Source organism: Scleropages formosus, chromosome 7, assembly GCF_900964775.1.
Source record: "Scleropages formosus chromosome 7, fSclFor1.1, whole genome shotgun sequence".
NCBI classification, from domain to species: Eukaryota; Metazoa; Chordata; class Actinopteri; order Osteoglossiformes; family Osteoglossidae; genus Scleropages; species Scleropages formosus.
In genome coordinates, this window is record NC_041812.1 from 7,977,604 (window position 1) to 7,993,290 (window position 15,687).

At 43.9% G+C, this 15,687-nt stretch overlaps 1 protein-coding gene across 3 annotated transcripts; it reads right to left on the reverse strand.

The window, feature by feature from the left end:
• Window positions 1-5,278: 5,278 nt before the first annotated feature.
• On the reverse strand, window positions 5,279-13,810 carry gata6 (GATA binding protein 6). Of its 3 annotated transcripts, none has more exons than XM_029253270.1 (7): window positions 13,684-13,810; window positions 11,757-12,649; window positions 10,120-10,286; window positions 9,059-9,184; window positions 8,141-8,228; window positions 7,915-8,018; window positions 5,279-6,917 (listed from the first exon to the last, which is right to left on the reverse strand). In XM_029253270.1, the coding sequence occupies exons 2-7, from the start codon at window positions 12,598-12,600 to the stop codon at window positions 6,747-6,749; spliced, it is 1,500 nt and encodes a 499-aa protein (XP_029109103.1). In that variant the 5' UTR covers window positions 12,601-12,649; window positions 13,684-13,810; the 3' UTR covers window positions 5,279-6,746. The 3 variants fall into 3 exon arrangements, with proteins under 3 accessions (XP_029109103.1, XP_029109104.1, XP_029109106.1); XM_029253271.1 differs by having other exon boundaries at window positions 13,539-13,810; XM_029253273.1 differs by lacking the exon at window positions 13,684-13,810 and adding an exon at window positions 13,103-13,525.
• Window positions 13,811-15,687: the final 1,877 nt, after the last annotated feature.

Sequence of the window (15,687 nt, forward strand, 5' to 3'; positions counted from 1 at the left end):
TCACAACTTTAATATTTCATGTATTTGTGGGTCATAAAATATGTCTATAAAATACTTTTTAATCTTTCCATGGTTTACATAAATGTACAGTATATGTATATGCATATATACAGCTTGCATGGGTTCAGAGGTAAGTAAAACATCCATCCATCCATCGTCAACAACTGCTTGTCCCAAGCCGGAGCTTTACCTGGCAAAAAAAGGGTGCAAGGCTGGAGGGGGAGGGGACACACCCAGGAGGGGACGCTAGTCCATTGCAAGGCACCCCAAGCAGGACTTGAACCCCAAACCCACTGGAGAGCAGGACCCAGTCAAACCTGCTGCACCACCACACCCCCCCACACCAAGGCTAAAATCTAAGTAAAACATGCTAAAGTATATATTTAAGCATGCCAAAAGCATTTCATATTTAATTGTATTTCAGTTTTTGAGAAAATCTGTCTTTCCCAGTGTGCTGTGCAAAAATACGGCATTCAGGTTGTATATGTGGATTTAAAGCAGCACAGAATTGTTTAAGTAAGTGCAAAATAAACTACATGTGTTCTGTAAGTGTGGTCATTTTTTTGTCACAGTGCAGTATTTTCTGTTAAATCGCCCTCACCTGCCCACTGTAAAAGAAACAGTTCATCCAAACCACCTGTGTGGGTTCACTGCGGTCACACCTGCTGCTCGGTCAAAGGTTTCTGCCATTAGCAGACGCAGTTAAGTACATCGTAGTGCCTGCCCTTTCCCCACTGACAACTTTATTACTTATTTGCTCTGAGAAGCACAAATAAACGCATATTACATGTAATTTCTTTAGCACTACATACCTGCGACAGGTGATTGCGCTAGTAAAGTTTGGGAGGGAGAGCGACGCATAAAGACGGATATTTCTCAGCCCAGTTTAGACGTGCCATGTTCAGAGGTGACGCCTAAGCCAGTGAAGCATAGTATTTTATTATTTACTTGGCGTGAGTCTGCAGGAGGCTGTTCCGGGGTGGAGGAGCTGGAGGCCATTGGCCTTTGACAGGTGAAGGTTGTGGAACAGGTGGGATGCCAGGATGTCCTTCTGGTCAGAGAAAGAGAGGCGATGTGTGTAAATTTCATTAGAATGAAAGTGTGTCACTGGAAAGTAGAGTGAGCAGGAGAAATGCTTGTTTTGAAAGTGGCAGAGGGGAAAAAAATCAGCAAGCTGGTAACTGGCCTGTGAATCCCATGAGGCCATGCCAGAGATCCCATCTCTTCCTGTGGCAGCGGCAGCGGAGCCTCACCCTCGAGATTGCCGTGGAAACGGTGGCCGGTGACTCCTCGGGGAACTCCTGCCTTGCCCAGCACTCAAAACAGCCCCGGGGTCAGTCAGCATGGGGACCACGCCCTGTCATAGCCGTCGCCAGCACACTCAGTTACCGCGTTGACCTCTGGCTGTATGCCAGCCGTGGTGGACGAGATGTTCTTCCTCCCACACGTTCGTGCTGTTTGAGCACAGGGTACGAAGTGGAAATCCTTGTTACTTAGCAATCCAGAGCACTGACCGGGGTGTCACTACTCGTGGAACTCCACATTTCGGGAACACCTGCTACCTTTGCTACACCCACAGCATTCTGGGTTCTTGGGGACTCCATCATGTTCTATAGCACAAGCCCACATGAGCCAGCATCACTTCCTCCTAGGGATGCTGTGTGAATGATATATGCAGTCCATGCATTCCTCCCACGGTCTGACATGTCTCAGTGCTGCTAATGAAGCCAAAAAACAGAGTGTGAACAAAGAACCCCTGATGGTCCTCCAGCGATGGTAGAATCTGTGCATTTACCAACACATCTCATGATTTGTTTAACAAACGTAAGACACACACACATTTTCAGAACTGCTTGTCCCATACGGGGTCACAGGGAACCGGAGCCCAACCCGGTAACACAGGGCGTAAGGCCGGAGGGGGAGGGGACACACCCAGGACGGGACGCCAGTCCGTCGCAAGGCACCCCAAGCGGGACTCGAACCCCAGACCCACTGGAGAGGAGGACTGTGGTCCAACCCACTGCACCACCGCACCCCCTCAAACGTAAGACAATTATTTATATTATTTATAAATCACACTGAGGGTGGCACGGCAGCTCAGCGGGTAGCACAGGTGCCTTGTATCTCCTGGGCCATGGGTTCAGACAAGGATTCGAACCTCGCTCAGTCTTTGTGGTTTGCATGTTTGCATGTTCTCCCCAAACACATGTGGTGAACTGGCGGCCCTAAATTCTCCGTGGTGTGTGTGTGAATGGGTAAACATGTGCTGTTGCCCTGTGATGCACTGGTACCCTGTCCTGAACTCTGTTTGCATACTCTACCTAAAACCATATGCCTTCAGGATAGACTCTGAACCACCACAACCCTGCACTGGGCATCAACAATGATTGGGTGAAATACTAATGAATAAACATAGTCATCATATGCAAACCATGTAAGTGGTTCTACTCAAAGCTTGATGAACCCCATAGTGTTTCTGTAAAGCTATGGCTGGATATGATTGGCAAATTTTATGCAGACCAGGGTCACTTTCCAGGTACACAAGTCCAGCACTTACTAAACAGTCACATTATGTCTGCTGAACACGCACCAGACAACTTACATATTTATACTATTTATACTGAGGCATCGCCCTCATAAGAGACCTCACACTCACCCTGTTAGCTGCTCTTTTCCATGGCGGCTGTGACCAGATCCTCCCCGGGATGCTGCAGGAAATGTATATGTGAAAATGCTGATTCATTTTTGCCTTTAGACATTCATCTCTGTTATAGAACTTGTCCCTCTTCAGTATTCCTCTTCCATGCTTAGTAAGAGGTAAGAGTGGAAAGCCCTTGTTGTCATCATGTTCGTAAGTCTCGTCACCATGTGCCGTGCAAACAAGCAGGACCGTGCATCGCTTTGTCCTCTTCATAAATTCACAGGTCCGTAAATATTTGCTCCAGTTTGGGTTTATGCGTCGTGGCAGCTTTTAAATATTTAAAAGGCGGTTTGTAATTTGTCTGGCCTGCGGTAGGCCGTGGATGTACCCCCTGCGCTCCGCTCCATAGATCTAGCCGACACACGAGTATAACACCTCCAGCAGTGAGCAATGAAATCAGTGACTAAGGGGGGCTGGGGGCCCACCAGGGCCGAGCTCAATACAGAGGTTTACCCAGACTCTGGACTTGTATCATGGGTTTGCAACCGCATGTCGACACCTGACCAAGTCAAAAGGTCAAAGGCTGAGTATTGGGTCTTAGGGGGCTGTTGTTGTGTGTAGAGCCTCCAGGCAAGTGACCATGCAGACGTGCTGCAACTGGACCTTCAGCGTTGGGTACACTAAGCCGTGCCTGTTGACTTTTCACCAGACTTTGACACTCTGCATTTCAAGCCCATGCCAACACGACAAATATAGGCGAAACCAAAAAGCGCAGCTCCTACTAGTAGCAAGTCACATTCCCACAGTTCATTACATACATGACTGTTCATAACTGCATTTGCACCTAATGCAATTCACAGGAATAAGTCATAACCCACAGGCAGATCATCAGACACCAGCTCATTCATCTCCACCAGTGTTGAAGGAGAACATGCCGTAGAGGCAGTGTTGGTATGTGAGGAGATGGTGTGACAGAGGTTATATCTGAGCCCAGCTCATGAGGTTAGGTAGAACCCCGTGCCTGGTACTCCGGTACGGTTTAGAAGGTCGCCTCTCTCAAATGGGAAAATGGCCTTCAGCATTGGTATGGCTTGCAAGTCCAGAAATGCACAGATGTCCTCTTTTCCAAGATGCGCTTGCCTGCATGGAACACGGCACGGTGACCTCCATCGTGCAACAGGGAAGACGAAGGGACAGTGAAGAGCTCCAGCAAACCGAAGAAGCTGCTGGAAAATCTAGACAGGGTGCAGGAAGATGCGGGCAATACTTTGGCACCAAATTCTGTTTAAACAGTCCCCTCAAAGTGGCAAAATATCACCTGTTTGGCTAAAAAAATATCTTTGAAAGTTGTGGGGACCATCCCGACATGGAATTTTAACATTTCAAATCTAAAATCATGTAGAAGAAAAATTATCCAGGCCTATATCGTCACAAAGTAAACCTTAATATATGTCATTGTTGATCTCATTGTTTGTGCAACAAGAGTGATAATGTGAAATTTAGCCAAGTGAACCCTGGCATTGGTCAACTGGCCAAATCACTCAAAAAACTTTTCCAGTGTCTCAAATAAGAATCAATTTCAATAATAAATATCAATAAAATTATACTAAGTAAAAACAGAAAGTGGATTGTTGTAAAGACAAACAAATCTTTTTCATCCACTCCCTAAATTCAGCTATTTATTTATGCTCTCGTGTTATAATACTACAAATAATAATGCTACAAAAGAACAATCAATTATTTATTTTGCTTCCATGAATGAATCTTGATATCTGTTTTCATGCAACTGATTTGAAATCCTTTGGCAGTTTCTGTTTACTTTTTTACTCATCTCTCATATTGATTTGGCCCCCAGGCAAAAAACAAAATTCTAGTCAGCAAATCAATCTGAACATTTATGGCAGTATTCATTTTGCCCCCTCCCCCTTTCAAAAGGTTGAATAACACAGCCCTGATATCATTTGTTTAATGTAAACGATCACAAAAAGTAAGAATGCTTTGTTACTGATGCCAGACATTCGTACTCGGGCAGAACCAGCACCTCTGCAATGACTCCTTCTATTTTACATCTCCGGTCTTTTCACAAATTCAGGCAACAAATATTAGCAAGTCAAAAACTAGCAATTCCTCCCCTCAGTCATGTACAATTCTGACATGCAAACATCACACAAAACCCCAACTTTTGCCAGTATTACGATAAGCATATGATACCCCCTAGTAACCCATCATAACCTCATTATATAAATTCTCTCGTCTCAAATGGTTTCTGTGCAGAAAAGGAAATAAGACACAACTTTTAGGTTCTCGCTTTGTTTTCCCAGTGTGCTGTGAGCTTCGAATGGGTACTGCTTCTTGTTTTATCGTTTTTTCATGTTGGCTAATGAAACCAACAGAGAAGAGCTGTAATAAAATCCCAAAAGAATAAGCTCTAAACTTCATCCAAGCGACAGGCTTCAGGCATTGCTGTTTTAAAATTCTGGCTTGAAAGAATACCACATTATAGCTTATGCATCATTCCACATTCACGTCAGTAAGAGAAACACATTTCCCAAGATTGCCGGTATCCAAACCTCATTGATCTTTTTAGCACTTTGTACTAACAGTTGCCTTAGACAAAGACATCAGCTAAATCAATAATAATATCAATCAATAACATGGATGGAGAAGGTTCCAGGGACACTACTACAGGCAACAGTTTCATGGTAGGAAAGTCTTATTTTTAATTAGCTTAACAAATAGTAGGAAACAGCATTTTGAAAAAAAGACAAAATGAAGCTTCAATCAACCTATACATGACATCTATTATTTTAAAAAAATGTTTCTTGAAAACGTGTGAGACATACAATTGTCTTGGAGTATTTACATGTCAGTTAGGTAGCAATGTTTAAGTCAGGTCCAGAAAATATTGCCGCAGCACTCTCCTTCTCCTGCATTTAACCATGTAACAACATCTTTTTTTTTACTACTTTCATGAGTGCAACTTGTTCTAATAAAATTTGCCAGCCATTGTATATTGTATTATTATTATTTATTTCCCGCTGCTCTGATGGATAATTTTCAATCTCCTCAAGATTTTAATCTAAAATTTTTCTAAATCAGCTTTAACAGTCTCAAGTACCATTATGTTAAATGTCTTACATTAATTGTTAGATTTAATTTTGGTTTAATTGGAAAGCTTCGATTTAACACTGATCACTGTGAAAAGAACCAATAATTGCACTTTCAAAAAAAAAAACCAATGGAAGTCATTCTTTTTCTTACCCTGTATAAAACCATGATATCTTTCTCAAATACAATAGTTTTTCAAAACAAAAATAAAATAATGTGGTGCTTTGTGACAAAAGAAAGTGGCACCAAGATGACACAGAAATGCATTCATACTTCAGAAGGAGCACAACACAGATTAAAAGATTTATTCTCTAATGCTATTGTCACATCTTTATTAACAAACAAACAATATATATATACTTTTTCAACAATGAACGATTAATAAATATTTCGCCTTTGATTCAGGAAAGATTTCTTCGCACTATAATATCTTCAATTCCAGTTGCTGAGGAGAGTATTGAAGTTTTGTGAAGGTTAGAATTTCTCTTTCTCTTCTATTTAAGAGAGCACACTAATCCAATTAAACACTTTTTTTTTATAAATCGGGGGGAAATCCATACGCACAATGTACACATGTACACATTTAGCCAATTAAATAATCTCGGTTCATGTGACTTCGACCATTTCCTCCAACGTACACCGCGGGATAAGGAGAGCGCAGAAGTTGTTTGCGAAAGGACCCTCCCACAGATTAATAGGAGAATTTCAAAAGGTCAATGAGGGTCAGATATCCCCGAAAATCCTCCGTTCAGCGTTTATGCACAAAATTGCCTGAGGGATGGTGATGGGAAGTGGTTTCTCTCTTTGTTGACGTTACCACGAAGCTCCTCTTCGAGAATTAATTATGGGAAAACGAGAAGATCCGAGCCGAAAAAAAACAAGCAAAAAACACTCATGATTCGGGTGCAGCTTGGAGCTCACACACAGAGTGCAGCACGCACTGCTTCAGTGCCGCTGCGGTCGGTCGTCTGGCAAGCGCCTGCTCTCGGTCCCGGGGTCAGGCTAGAGCCATGGGACACCACTGCTCCCCTCGCACGTTGGATGCCACTTCGGATGGGGAGGACAGACTCACGCCGGGGTACATGCCGGGGTCCTGCACCGTGTACTTTGGCACGGAGCCGCTGGAGCTGGAGGCCTCCGCTGAGCTGGCCATGGTGGAGGAGTTCACCTGAAAGGGAGGTACACCCTGGTCACCCTGGTCAGAGAGCTCGCCGTGTGACTCCCGCAAGGCCGCAGAAGCAGTAAAGCCTGCCGACCTCTGCACCGTGCACCTGGCTTTCCTAACCAGAAGTCAACTTGGTACCATATGGAGATGAACGACACGCTAACTAGCAGTGCACGAACACCGGTGACATTAATGCCATGCCGAAAGTTTATGATCAAGGCTTTTAAATGCTTGTGCAGTTTGGAAGAATATCCATGAACTGTTAATATTTCATATTCTTAAAAAATGTTTGTAAACTTCTGCACAAAACTAATGCAATGAGACCCTGACGTTAAATGCCAGGTTTGTTCTGGCCGTATCTCTTCACCGTGTTACTTGTACGTGAATTAAGCGGAACATTGTATTAAAGCTAATCTAATCAAAACACAGAGGCCTATAAATATGTCATAAATCTAAGGGTGATAAGTTCACCGTTTCAAGGAACATTTCAGATTTTGTTGAAGAAAGGACACCGAGCAGGGCAAATTCGTTTTGGTTCCTCCTTTTTCTTGAATGCGTTACCAGCACTAGTACAAGAGGCCCTGTTTTCTTGTTTATATATTTATCATATGAGAAATGTTTTAGTCACATGGTTGGTGATGAAAAAGGGGTTTCTTTGCCGAACACATTATTTGTTTCCTTCCCAGAACTTGACCTTTTGGCCACAACTGAGATTTACAGTGGCCGGCTTTTATTTTTAAAATCCTTGAGTATTGCAAAAATGTGCTTTTTTTTTAAACCATCCCTAAAATGCAAAATGCAGTGGAGGGTTTTAGTGTCGTCATGAATCTTGCCCAATTTTTGTGCAATACCCTTTTTCTTGAATGGTGGACCAAGGCCTATCCCGAAAGCAGAGGGCGCAAAGCAGGCCTTGCACGGCGCACCATGGGATGCCACTTTTCAGACATTTTAAAAAAATTAACTTCACATGTTCAGAATGAATGCCCGGCATTCCTCTTACCCCAGAGACTGAGACCTGAGCAGGTGGAGAGCTGTTCTTCCCACAGTCTTCCGAATTGGACGAAGACGTGGAGGTTGGAGTCATGGGGACGGAGTTGCTGTTTCCTACAGCGGTGAAGAATGCAAATTTGGTTAGAAAAGGCACAGCAAAGTGATTCAAATAAACACCACAGTAAATACGCTTTACACAACGTGGTTATTAACACGTTTGGGCGCACATGACATACCGGAGGATCCCTTAGTTTTGCTGAGAGTTTTCGGCTTTCTTTTTCTCGTCTGAATCCCCTCCTTCTTCATGGCCAGTGGCCTTGGCACCTGTTAATGACATTGACACGCTGTTTTTGACATCACTGCACAGTGCATGCTTTATATATGGCACGGTGGCACAGCGAGTAGTGCTGCTGTCTCACAGCGCCTGGGTGCAGTGAGAGGACGTGGGTCCAATCGCCACTCAGTCGGTGTGGAGTTTGCATGTGCGTCTGTGTGGGTTTCCTCCCACAGTCCAAAGACAGGCTGTTCAGGTTCACCAATAGTGTGCAAGTGACCCACTGTAAGTAGTCTAGTGAATAAGGCACGTGGGCTGATAACACTAGACAGAGTTCATTGGAAGTCCCTTTAGAGAAAAGCATCTGCTAAATAAATTAAATGTAAGTGTATTATGGAAGCGATTCCATGAAGAGAGATGATTTTTCAAAGTATGCAAAATGATTCCAAAGTAGCACAACATTTTTTACATAGAATAAACTACAAAAAAATGTGTGTGTCTCATCTGAAAGACCCCTTGATTATGGGAATATTTCTTAACAACACTGCATTTTCTGTACATTTTCATTTACAAATGAAATCTCTGGCCTTGTTTAAAATGCTCAGATTATTTATTTAGCCATAATATGTTAATTTATAAAGTTGCATTCTGAAGTTAGGAAAATTAGTAATAACTGCAGGGTTCGGTTTTAATCACGAACATGCAAAACTATCTTAAATCATACGGATACCTCATACTTTGCAGAACACCTTTAAAAACTACAAAAAAGCAGAAGTGAACACTGCCAAAAATTTAATAGTATCGAGTTTATTGTTTTCTTTAAATTTATGTCATTTTAATTTAATGTATACTGCAGTTATTTAGTTCTTCTCAGACTTACCCCGTGCAGTTTGGTGTAAAGGCCGCAGGCGTTGCACACGGGCTCCCCCTCCGCGTTCCTGCGCCACAACGTGGTCGTGCTCGTCTGGCAGTTTGCGCAGGAGAGGCCAATCCGTCTTGAGGAAGACTAAGAGTGACAGTAAAAAGGGTTCAGTGCCTCCAAGATACAACAGAAAGCAAACTGAGGGTATGAAGTAGGAATATGACGACAGCCTGGGTTGCCAACATTTTCCCAAATGGGGTAAACAGCAATTAATAATTGACTGACCACTTAATAATGCAGAGTCCGTGAAGCCTCAAAACTTCAGATAACACCGAAATAATACATTTTGCAGAAAACTGGCGGTATTCACAATCGATGTGTATTTAGAGTCAAGGTTTGCGAAAGACGAACGCTTTGAGGAAATAAGTGCAAATGGAGCTCTAGTTAGTATGGCAGCAGATGGACGTCTCTTCTTCCTTGGAGGTTGTCTTTCATCTTTTGTGTATTGCTAATTCAGTCCTTCATTTCGCAGTAACCAATAAACGTAAGGTGTGAAGGTCATGAATTTAGCCTGTTGACTGAAAGATCTGACACCTCTGAGAACCCTAATCCGTTTCGCGTTGGCCGCTCAAGGGTTTCCTTTTGGCCGTCAAACAAATTGATAATATTTGCTAAATTTATCATTTACAGTGTGACAGAGTGGTCCAACTTTGGCCTAAACTATCAGGCTCATCATCACAATCATGGAATTACCCCAAAACAACATGATGCCCTATGTCATAGTCTGTGATCTTCAACTTACTTTCAGAGAGCTTGAGTTTATTACATGTAAGCTCTTGTTCGAGACTTAATTTCCCATTAATTTATTTGTCAGATGATTGTCTAGTCCAGTTCTCAGTTGATGTTGTGTATAATTGCAACATCTGTTTCATTTCAGAAGCACTTTATTACACTCTTACCAATTTGTCACCTTTTCCAAGGATGTCAGTAATAATAATAATAATAATAATAATAAGACCGTTTCTGTTAACTGGAGTTCTCAAGGTAAAGGGCCTGTGGAGGCCATGAAACGTATTTACCATCCTCTTCTGGGGCTTGATGAGAGGCCTACTGAGCCCATTCATCTTGCTGTAGAGGCCGCAGGCGTTGCAGAGGAAGTGTCCCGTCCCGTCGCGCCTCCACAGCGGCGTGGAGATGGAGCCGCAGTTGACGCACTCCCTGCTCTCACCCAGGTCGTCTAGCAGCTCTGCGGCGGCCGGGGAGGAGCGGGGTGGGGGGGGACATGCCATGGTTAGTCGGGTTCCAAACTGTATCCACCGTGGCCGTAAAATGACATCTTTCAAGAAATGTGTTACCCAAAAAGTAGAAGTTCACAAACGGACGCTGGCAGCCGCGGAATTTTCTCCGCGAAAATGCAGTGCGGGGATTCTGGTTAAGCGACGACGAAGCCGCAAATTAAATTATCATGCTCAGCCTCAGGGTCGTTCGACGTGAAGCACGCTAATATAGACTAAATGTTTCAAACAATTAAATGATTCGTTGACTTTCCATCTGGACTCACTAATGTAAAAAAAAAAAAAAAAAAAATGAAGTGAATACATTCTGTATCCACGCGACGTGATTCTCCAGTCGTCCGTTAACTAAGTATTTTCTGTGTTTATTGCGCCGGGTAAAAATTGTACAGATGTTTTCCAGTTTTTCTTTCACATATTTACTCATTGTACAAATTAATTCAATGAACTAATTAATTGAGATGACCCGATATTATTATTATGTGAAAATATTTAAAAAACTATACCGCTATATAGTCCTCGTTATTATTTATATTGTAACAAGTCGTCTGCTGAATTTCATTCTTTATTTCCATCTGTTTCAAGTATAAAAGTCAAGGACAATAAAAAAACCTCAAACAAATTATTTTCTGCGAATGTAGCAGTTTTCTCTGTTTAATGATCAGAACTCTCAATCCAGGGATTACTATTTATTTTATCATTTACAAGAATGTAGAATATCCCATTCCCCCTTTATTTCCCAGCATTTAACACTTTAAATTGAAACAGATTTACGAATGGATACATGTTTTTATAATAGCAAATTTACTTTGTTATTGATACAATTCATGTCTTTAAACCACGGTGTCTTCAGTATCTAAGAATGCAATATTTCAAATCGCAGAAAAATCAAAATTAGTGAAGAATATATATTATATATACCAACATATACTTTATATTAACAGAAATATATGTAAAGTTGCACTTTTCATTTATACTGTATATTTAAAATTATATACTTCAGTACATTGGCAATTTAAATTCGACAAAACGGTTTTCTTATTGCTAGAATGCACCGTGATTTGTTCCCGGTTTCATAGATAAATGGGTGTGACAGTGAGTGAGTGTAAAAATAATCAGTTTCTGTAAATACGTCAATTGAATTAATGGAGCACCTCAAATTGGTACTTCACTCGAGTGAGGCGTCACTGTGGATGGAGTTATTGCCACACCGGTAAAGTCTTATATTAATAAAGCCCAAAAGCCTCCAGTCAGCTCTCTAAACTCGACTGTGCAAAAAACTGAACGAACACCTAGAACTGGAGTTAACTGGAGCGAACGGAAAACCGAGAACGCGCCGTGTCTCGCCGTTTACGCACATGATGATTTTTACGCACGGTGGATCTCCTCAGCGGAACCAAGCCGTGTGTGCTTGGTGGTCCTACCTGCTGTGGGTCCACGGATGGGCAGGGGGGCAGCTCTGCTCTGCAGCGTGTGCAGCATCGTGCTGTCAAACGGCCCCGCCGGCCAGGGGGTCGACAGCTGCGGCGCCACGTAGGGGGGGTAAGGGCTTGGGTACGATCCATTGAGGGGTCGGCTGAGGCTGTACTGGTCTCTGCCGTTCACATTCAGAGGGTTGCTGTAGCTGCTGTCCCGGGAGGCCCCGCTGTTCATGGGAGGGCTTGGAGAATAGTGGAAACGGTTGGAGGTATGCGGGCTCCCGGTGCTGTAGGACGGGCTCTCCGGGGCGGGCTGCGACCACACCGAGTGACTGCTGACCGCATGGCCCGCCTGCGACGACCCGCTTCCCTGCATGTAAGGGAGGCTGGGTATCATGGGTCCGACCCGAGAGGTGGGCACGTACACCGGGGACGTGGGCGTGGAGTGCATGTAGCCGGCCGCGGGCGCGTCGTAGCCCGCCTGGCTCTGGGCCGCCGCGATGGCCAGGGTCTGGTACATGTCGCTGGGGTCCACGATTAATCCTCCCTTGTGGCCTCCGCTGGAGATGATAAGCTTGTTGCCCTGGTCCAAATCCGTGAAGAGTGTAACGTCCTCGGAGCTGGGCAGGCTGTTGTTGTGATGTCCAAAGTGAAGGTAGGAGTGTAGGGACCTGCCCTCCGCGCGCCGGGGTCCCACCGCGTCCAGGTGAGGCGGGGGTGGTGGCGATGATGACGATGACGACCTGACCTCTCTCCCCTCGCCGTGCAGGTAATTCTGCTCAGCCGGGGACGCTGGGCTGCTGGACACTTCTCTCTTGACCATGGACCAGCTGCTTTCTCCCAGGTCCATCCAGGATCCGATTTATAGACCGGGGTTCAGGAAATTAAGTGGGCGAACCCTGTGGAAAGGAGATGGACCCGAGGTGAACACGGGCGCCAGTCCGAAGGAAACCCACAACAGATCCGGACACGCTAGCCTAACTAAGAACTAAACTATATTTACCGAGGACGTCGCCGCTTCCCAGAAATGCCAGAAAAAGCTCAACAGCACCGCGTCCAAAAACTCATTGCGCAAAGATTTAATCGGCGAAAATCCGACAAACGAACTAAATCAAAGGTAACGTACACCTTCGCTTCGAGCCTTTAGTTTTGTCAACACATCCCCAGTAATTTAGTTAGTGGAAATATTCATTTCGGGACAAAATGCGTTTCGTTCTTGTTCTCACACACGTGTTAATCGAAAAGACAAAATCACCTCACGATCTGCGGGCGGAAACTTGCCGTACTGGATTTCGAACTTTGGAATTTCTTTATATACAGCTTCTTTTTTATTGCTGCCTGGGCATACTCACCTCCCGGAGAGCGGAACGCCACGGAATCTCTAAGTTTCCCGAGAGGTAAACCTTTACTTTCATTTTTGAATCCGATTGCTGAGAACTATTTGGAGTTCCGCGAATAACGCCGGCAAATGCAAAACAAGATAAAGGCAGGTTAACAATGGAGAAACGCTTCGGTGCGTATTTCCAGCGCTGAGGAGGAGGCGAAACGATCGCGCGCGAGAGGCTGTACGTGACACACAGAGTTAGTTAAGGTATCCCGGTGTAGTAACAGGGCTTTTAAGTTCCGTCCCCCTGTCTTGAGATAGGTTCATCATAATTACCAAAAAACCCACACGGCGCTATAGATAGGAAACAAAATGTAATATGTCTTTGCAGCAAATAGATAACCGCTTGATAAGAGCTACAACAGATAAGAGCAAGAGGCAGGATAACGGTGACAAAACAATACCCGAAATGATTTAGCTTCTTCGCAGCCGCCCGGCGCGTAAGGCGGAGAGGCAAAGCAGTTGTTTCACCCGCGGGGAAATGAGGAGGACAAAAAAAAAAAGAAGTCCCAGTGCGGAGAAAAGACACGAGGAGAAAGGACTTCAGACCTATTGGTGGTGTGCCATGGGTCGTTGGTTGGAGTAGTCCACGCGTGGATGCGGCTGGTCTTTGTGAGGTTAAGGACTGGGAGGCTTCCAGGGAGGAGGCGCCTCTTGTAGCTCAAGTTGGAAAGTGCAGGCGGCCCTCTGATTGGATTCAACTTGAGCAAACACATCATCTGGACGGGGGTGCTGGCCTGGGCGATCAATCACAGCGCGAGCGGAGAAGCCCCGGCTCCGGCACAAATTATTTTTTGCCTTTTTTTGCTGGAAAATTTAACATTTAAAAGGATGATCTCAACACTGGGGGGGGGGGGCGGTTATGCACAAGAATGCACGCTTAGATGTGGTCGTGACATGTCGTTAGGGTTTCGCAGCGACACATCTCTACTCAGCCTGTTATTGGCAAACCCTTCCCAACCAAAACATTCCCACAAATGCAGACATTTGGCTGCATTACAAAATATGTACATTTATGTTGCAATAATTCATCATTTACTTACGGTTTTTAGGTATTTTCAGATATTTCTATATATATATCAGTATAGATTTCAAAATGCGCGTATATATATATATATTGTGCGCAAACTGCCGCCGCGGGTGAGATAGGAATTTAATTATCATAGTAATAATTATTTAATAGTTTAATAATGAGATCACACTTTATTAAATTATCAGCATTGCCACTCCTTCGAATGGTGACCAATCGCGACATATTTGTTCAAAAAATTGTGTTATGCGGTAATACAGTAATAGTAATAACAATAATACCCAATATATTTGATGCTTGATGTATATTATTATAGAAATATCAAATGTTATTACAACATTTGAATTTAATTATTTCACTTTACGGACCATGCAGTTAAACTATATATGTATGTATGTATGTATGTATGTATGTATGTAGGGGGCTTGTGCAGCTATGCCTCCTTCTCTCAATGTAGTGCATAAATTGTACATTTGCTGAGATGTACGTCGCTTTGGACAAAAGTGTCTGCTAAATGAATAAATATAAACGTAAACGTAAATGTATGTATGTATGTATGTATGTATGTATGTATGTATGTATTTATTCCTCAAAGCTTTTTTCATTCAAAGTTCAGTTTACCTGTTTCATAGCCAGTGTTTGTTCTCCGGGTTTAAATTCAAATTCAGCCCATGATTTAATCAGGGTGATGTTGTGATTTACCTGCGTATTATTCCTTGGAATAAAAAAGGACTTGTGATATTTCAGGTGGCTGAGTCAATCACGGATAATCAATTCATGCGAGACAAACGTTACTCCGAGAAGTGAGGAGTAATGGGGGGGTGTCAATTAAATTAAGTCATGGGGTGGGACCCCTGATCGCTCACTGCAAAACTCGATCGACCTTCATTCCTCCCACAGTCCGACTGCTGAACCGACCTGTGTGTGTGTGTGTGTGTGTGTGTGTGCGTGTGCGCGCGCGCGCGCCCGTGTGATCCATAATATCCATGCTTCCTGGTAAACCACAGGGTTTAAGGGGGTAAACCGAAGGTCACATTGGTTTTTTTCGGAGCAAAGGGTGCGAAAGCACGGCTATTATCTGCTTCATGTTTGCCTTCTCTTGCTGTGACTTGGGCTGAAACAATGTCTATTCTTTTACTCCTAAACAAGAGGAGAAATTACAAAACACGTGTGTCGAGCTGCTGGCAATGATTTAAAGGTTATTTCTCATGCGCGGGCTGCCCTCGTCCCTCAGTCTGGAACTGCGTTCATTTCTCTTTTTTCTCCACTTCGTTTCGTTCATTTCGTGCGATTATTTTCCTCGGCAGCGCGAGAACTGGTGACCATGTTATGACCGTGTTATGTGGTCGCGAGATACCCGAGAGTGATATGAAGATGATACGTGTGTGTGATTTATTTTTACGCGCACACGCACACACACACACACACACACTGACGCAGACTCCTGGAGAAAGATGAAGTGTTTTCGCTGCGTGTGTTAAAGAAGGAGTAGGGGGCTGGGGGTGTGGAGGCGTTGGGGGGGG

Bases quoted from the DNA above. Each gene is read 5' to 3' on its own strand.
- gata6 (XM_029253270.1), bottom strand. From the start codon at position 12,600: ATGGACCTGGGAGAAAGCAGCTGGTCCATGGTCAAGAGAGAAGTGTCC. The intron at 8,019-8,140 runs GTATGTCATGTG...TCACCGCTGTAG, and splicing joins CAAAACTAAGGGATCCTCCG to GAAACAGCAACTCCGTCCCC. The intron at 6,918-7,914 runs GTAAGAGGAATG...CCTCCCTTTCAG, and splicing joins CTCAGGTCTCAGTCTCTGGG to GTGAACTCCTCCACCATGGC.